At 51.5% G+C, this 5,264-nt stretch overlaps 1 protein-coding gene across 1 annotated transcript; it reads left to right on the forward strand.

Annotated features, from left to right (window-relative positions):
• Nucleotides 1–4,451: 4,451 nt before the first annotated feature.
• LOC109862071 lies at nucleotides 4,452–5,169 on the forward strand (the record flags this gene model as incomplete). Its single annotated transcript, XM_020441965.1, has 2 exons — nucleotides 4,452–4,502; nucleotides 4,601–5,169. Coding segments are annotated over exons 1-2 (620 nt in total), but the record flags the coding sequence as incomplete, so codon positions are not given.
• Between the last annotated feature and the right edge of the window lie 95 nt (nucleotides 5,170–5,264).

Genomic DNA, 5,264 nt, shown 5'->3' on the forward strand with positions numbered 1-5,264 from the left:
TGGTTCAGCGGCGAATTGGTTCAGTACCAACGGAGCAGGACATCGCTTCGTTTCTCTCGGGCTCGCTCGAGAGAAAGTTCCGCGACGGTGGAGAGCGCTCCCTTTGGTCTGATGCGCGAAACGCGTGTAGACGGCAGTCCTCCAGATTGCGGATTCGCTGGATGTGGGCGGAAGAGACGCGGGAGCTTCTTCTGGAGTGTCGCGGCACGGGGGGTAACCTGGTGAAGATCCCACCAGAAGCGCGGGCGCAGGTCATCCATGCACTACGCCTGGCTATCGCGTCGTATTATACGAGCACACTGCTCGCTAAAAAGGATCAGAGGAAGGTGTTCGAGGTGACCATGCGTCATGGAGTGAGCAATCACTTCATGCGCACTGGCAGCTTCACCCGCTTCGCCGACTGGCGCTTCTTGCACCGANCCCGACTCGACGTGTTGCCGCTCAACGGCGCACGTCGGTGGGGGGAGGGCGATGCGCGTTGTCGGCGGTGCGGGGGAAGTGCCGAAACCCTTCCCCATGTGATCAATCATTTTGGGGTCCATTCCGACGCGATTCAGCTCAGGCACGATGACCTGTTGCTACGNTTAGCTAGGGCCACCCGACTGCCAGGTGAAGTCCGAATTAACCAGCGGGTCGAGGGGGTCGATCCCGAATTGGCGAGTCTTCGGCCCGACCTCGTGATTCGTCACGAGCAGTCGCGGTCGATTATCATTGTTGACGTCACGGTGCTCTTCGAGAACCGTCGTGAGGCGTTCGATGAAGCAAGAGCGAGGAAGGTCACCAAGTACACTCCTCTTGCTGAGGCCCTCACGCGGGAAAGGTACCGTGTGGTAGTCACGCTGTTCGTGGTCGGCTCCCTCGGCTCATGGGACCGGGGGAATGAGGCGGTGTTGAAGCTGCTGCGTGTCTCCAACACGTATGCAGCGTTGATGCGCCGTCTCATGGTTTCCGATACCATACGCTGGTCGCGGGACATTTACGTGGAGCACGTCTCCGGGGTGCGGCAGTACGCGGCGGCTGCTCGGTCACCCGGCGGAACGCTCCGAGACAANACGCGAGCGATTCGCCGTCGTTACGGAGAGCGGGAGATGGCGATCCTGGCGCATCGCGGGCGCCAGGCGTAGGGTCCTCCTCTCCCATTTATTGTAATTATTTATTTATTTTTCTTGTTTGTGCGTCTAATGTATTACGAGTGTGTGTGTCACATAAGTTATTTTTGGGCCAATTTATTTTTATTTTTTTTTTATTTTTATTTTATGACATTTATCTTTTTATTCTTTTGTATTGACTGCGCTTTTCGTTGTTTTTTATTTTTATTTTTTGACGTTTATATTATTTTTATGCGGGCCCCCAAGTGTGAATGCCGCGAACTTCTTTATTGTATTTTATCTAAGTGTGAATGTCGCGTATTATTACTTTTGTATTTTAATCGAGTGTGTGTGCCGCGTTTATTTATTTATTCTGTTCATTAATAATTATTGTGCATGCGATTCTCCTATCGATTTTTCTCTTTTACGCATGCTACAGAGTAACACTGCAATTTATTATTCATAGTTTAGCCGCGCTGCTGCTCCCAGGTTCTTGGTATAGTTGAGCCGCTGCGTTTAGACCTGGGAGCCTGTACATATGTACAACAAGTAACTAATAGCGCACATTGTGAATATCGCCTCAGCCGGTTAGTTGGGGCGATATTTTATCGCAATTACTCGAACCGTGATGAGGGGGTGCATCTTACCCCTCACTGGAGACGGTAAGCATGTGCCCCCTCTCACGGAGTTTCATTGCGCCCCCTAGCCGGGGGGGTTCTGTCCCCGGCCAATTTTTATTTTAACATTTTGCGCGCGAGCGTGGGCGGCAGATGTCGCCCTCACACTATTTTGTATTTCACCCCGGGGGAGCTTATTCCCCCGGGGAACATTAATTGTTAAAATAAACTATAGTTACTCTGTTCTTATCAGCTTAATATCTGATACAGACCGCAAAGCGGTCTCAGAATATTAAACTGATTTTTGGAACTGGACGGACGCCCGTAGCTTGCTCCGGCTCCGTCGCGGGTCATCCCGGTCTTGCAGTGCCGCCGGGCTTGGCCCAGCATTGAATAATAAAAAGACATTTCCAAAAATCAGTTTAATATAACTGTATTATAGCCAGTGAGGCCTTTCCGGGCTTCAAAAAGCGATTTTCGAGAAAAGCGATTTCTCGAAAAGAAGTTTTCCGCGTGTGCGCTTTTCTCCGTGTTGTGCGACTACTCAGGAGGCCCGGGGGAGGTGTTTTCCCATTGTCCAGGAGAGGAGGAAAGTTATTTTTCATAAAGTGAGTTTCGTTTTTTAGTTTTTCGGCTCCAGGATTAGGCTGCTCGGTCTTCGAAAAAGTGATTTTCCGGGTAGGCGTGGTGAGACACCTGGCAGGATAATTGTTGCGTGTGCGTGTTTTTATTTATATATTATTTTTCTTGTTATTTATTTAGTTATTGCTGTGCGCGTCCGTTTTATTATTTATTTTATTTTTATATTTTTTATTTTTATTCGTGTGTGTCGCCTGCCAGGTGTAAATTTGTGTTCATCCAAATTGTGCTGCGTCATCGTCTTTGTGTCGACAGGAGTTCTGTCCGTTACGGACAAAACTATTTAAATAAAATAAAAATTATTACTGTTACACCTGCCTTCCTTTATTTCCCTTTTTATATACAGGTCTTGGTGCTGCTGCTGCGGGAGAGTAGGTGGAAATTAGTTTTACTTCATTGACAAAAAAGTTATTTATTTTATAATACATTGCTCTGCACACTTTGATTTTTCTACCCGTGTGCAGAGCTGTTTTTACAGTCGGTGAAATAATATTTTATACATTTTACACGCTATATTTTTACTCCAGCCACCCACCTCCTGATACTATTATTATTAACAACACATTTTTGCAGCAATTTCCATCTGCAGCACCTTGACAGGTTAGGTTAGGTGTGGTCGTAGAACTCCTGTCTTGTGCAGTACTCCTTCCGCTCGCCTATCTCTAAAATCACAATTTACAGGGATTATTGTTATTGCACAGTGCCTGCAATAGGTGCCTGCCAATTTTTTTTATTATACTTACATTATTTGTCCATCTCCACGCCTCTGCTGACAGTCACCAGGCCGCATAACCTACAATAAACAGGGGGAGCATTATTAACATTTTTAGCGTTTTAAATAATTAATAGAGGGTTAATATACGGTAAGTTGGGATCGCGCGCTCCCCCCGATCCCAACCATATACATATTATTATAAACAAATATTAAATTACCCTCATAAATAGCAAAAAGATTGCGGCTGGTGACACTCGTGCGCAGAGGCGTATCCGGCAGGCACCTCTGGGTTAGTACGTCCACTCCACCCGCGCATCTGCGTTGCATCTTGCGGGCGCACCAGTCGATCATTTTATTTTATTTTATTTTATTTTTTTATTCTTTTTATTATACTTACCTTGTTTTTGTTGTCCGGTGATAAATCCGTGTGACAGGTGCGTTGTCGTCGCCTACCGAGGCGACGCAGAGCGGTAGAGCCCCGAATCTTCCATTAAGGCGAATCCGCACAGGCACTGTGCCAAGCGTTCAGAAAATGTCCCTAGAGGCCGAGCCTAGGGAAATCGTGATTGAGATCCCGCTTCCCGCGCGCGTAATTTGTCCGCGCTGCCATAACAGCGACCAATTGCGTCCCTCCGTGCGCGCGGGAACATTCGCAGACCCGCCTCATCTTGCAAAACATCTAAAAAAGGACCACCCGGGGGATAGTATCGGATATAAATGTGGATTCTGCGGGTACAGGGGAAAACGAGGTACCTGCAGAAAGATGTAAAATTACACATTGAAAAGTTTTACCCCCAACCCCCGGTTGACGCGGAGGCGGGTCAAAATAAATTAGATTGCGAACCTGGAGCCGCGCCATCTTCCGCGTCGTCAGCGGCCCCGACCACAAATAAAAATCCCTCCGCAAAACGAAATCCCTCCGTGAACCCGCGGCAACCCGGCGCACGCGCCACCACCACCGCCACCAAGAGGGCCCGCCCAGCTTCTAGGACTCAACCCAGCGGGCCCTCTCCATCATCAACACCACCTACGACAGGACCATCCCCCACCTACGCAGCCGTCACAGCAGGAGAAACGGCCATTTCAACCATGAGGCCGCCGAGAGCGACGGCTGCGAGGACGGTGCCCCAGCCGGGACCATCGAAGGGGGCCGTCCCGAAGAAAGCGTCGACGAGGAGGACCACTGCCGCGAGGAGAGACACGGTCGCGGATTTATCTACCCCCTCGAGTGGGGGTAGCAGCGTAATCAGGAGAGCCGGCACCTCGTCGCTCGCGCACCGCCCTCCCTCCCCATCACCATCTTACGCTAGAAGTTACACAGCAAAGGGGGGAGGTACATCGAGAACATCGAGATCGCCCGCCGCAACACCATCACCGCAGGAGGCCATAGGAATGCGGCGGGCTCACAGCGCGCCCAGCAGGACTTCCGGAGCTGCCAGACCGGTGCGTGCGCCCCCCCGCTCCCCGAAGGACGGGACAGCGAGGACATCAGCGGGGGGCGTCGCCAGCAGGAGGCCGTCCGCAACGAAATCACCTCGCAGGTCATCCATGCACTACGCCTGGCTATCGCGTCGTATTATACGAGCACATTGCTCGCCAAAAAGGATCAGGGGAAGGTGTTCGAGGTGGCCATGCGTCATGGAGTGAGCAATCACTTCATGCGTACTGGCAGCTTCACCCGNTTCGCCGACTGGCGCTTCTTGCACCGAGCCCGACTCGACGTGTTGCCGCTCAACGGCGCACGTCGGTGGGAGGAGGGCGATGGGCGTTGTCGGCGGTGCGGAGNAAGTGCCGAGACCCTTCCCCACGTGATCAATCATTGTGGGGTCCATTCCGACGCGATACAGCTCAGGCACGATGACCTGTTGCTACGATTAGCTAGGTCCACCCGACTGCCAGGTGAAGTCCGAATTAACCAGCGGGTCGAGGGGGTCGATCCCGAATTGGCGAGTCTTCGGCCCGACCTCGTGATTCGTCACGAGCAGTCGCGGTCGATTATCATTGTTGACGTCACGGTGCTCTTCGAGAACCGTCGTGAGGCGTTCGATGAAGCAAGAGCGAGGAAGGTCACCAAGTACACTCCTCTTGCTGAGGCCCTCACGCGGGAAAGGTACCGTGTGGTAGTCACGCCGTTCGTGGTCGGCTCCCTCGGCTCATGGGATCGGAGGAATGAGGCGGTGTTGAAGTTTCTGCGTGTCTCCAACA

This window comes from Pseudomyrmex gracilis, unplaced genomic scaffold, assembly GCF_002006095.1.
Source record: "Pseudomyrmex gracilis isolate BER0280 unplaced genomic scaffold, ASM200609v1 scaffold_1332, whole genome shotgun sequence".
Taxonomy (NCBI): domain Eukaryota; kingdom Metazoa; phylum Arthropoda; class Insecta; order Hymenoptera; family Formicidae; genus Pseudomyrmex; species Pseudomyrmex gracilis.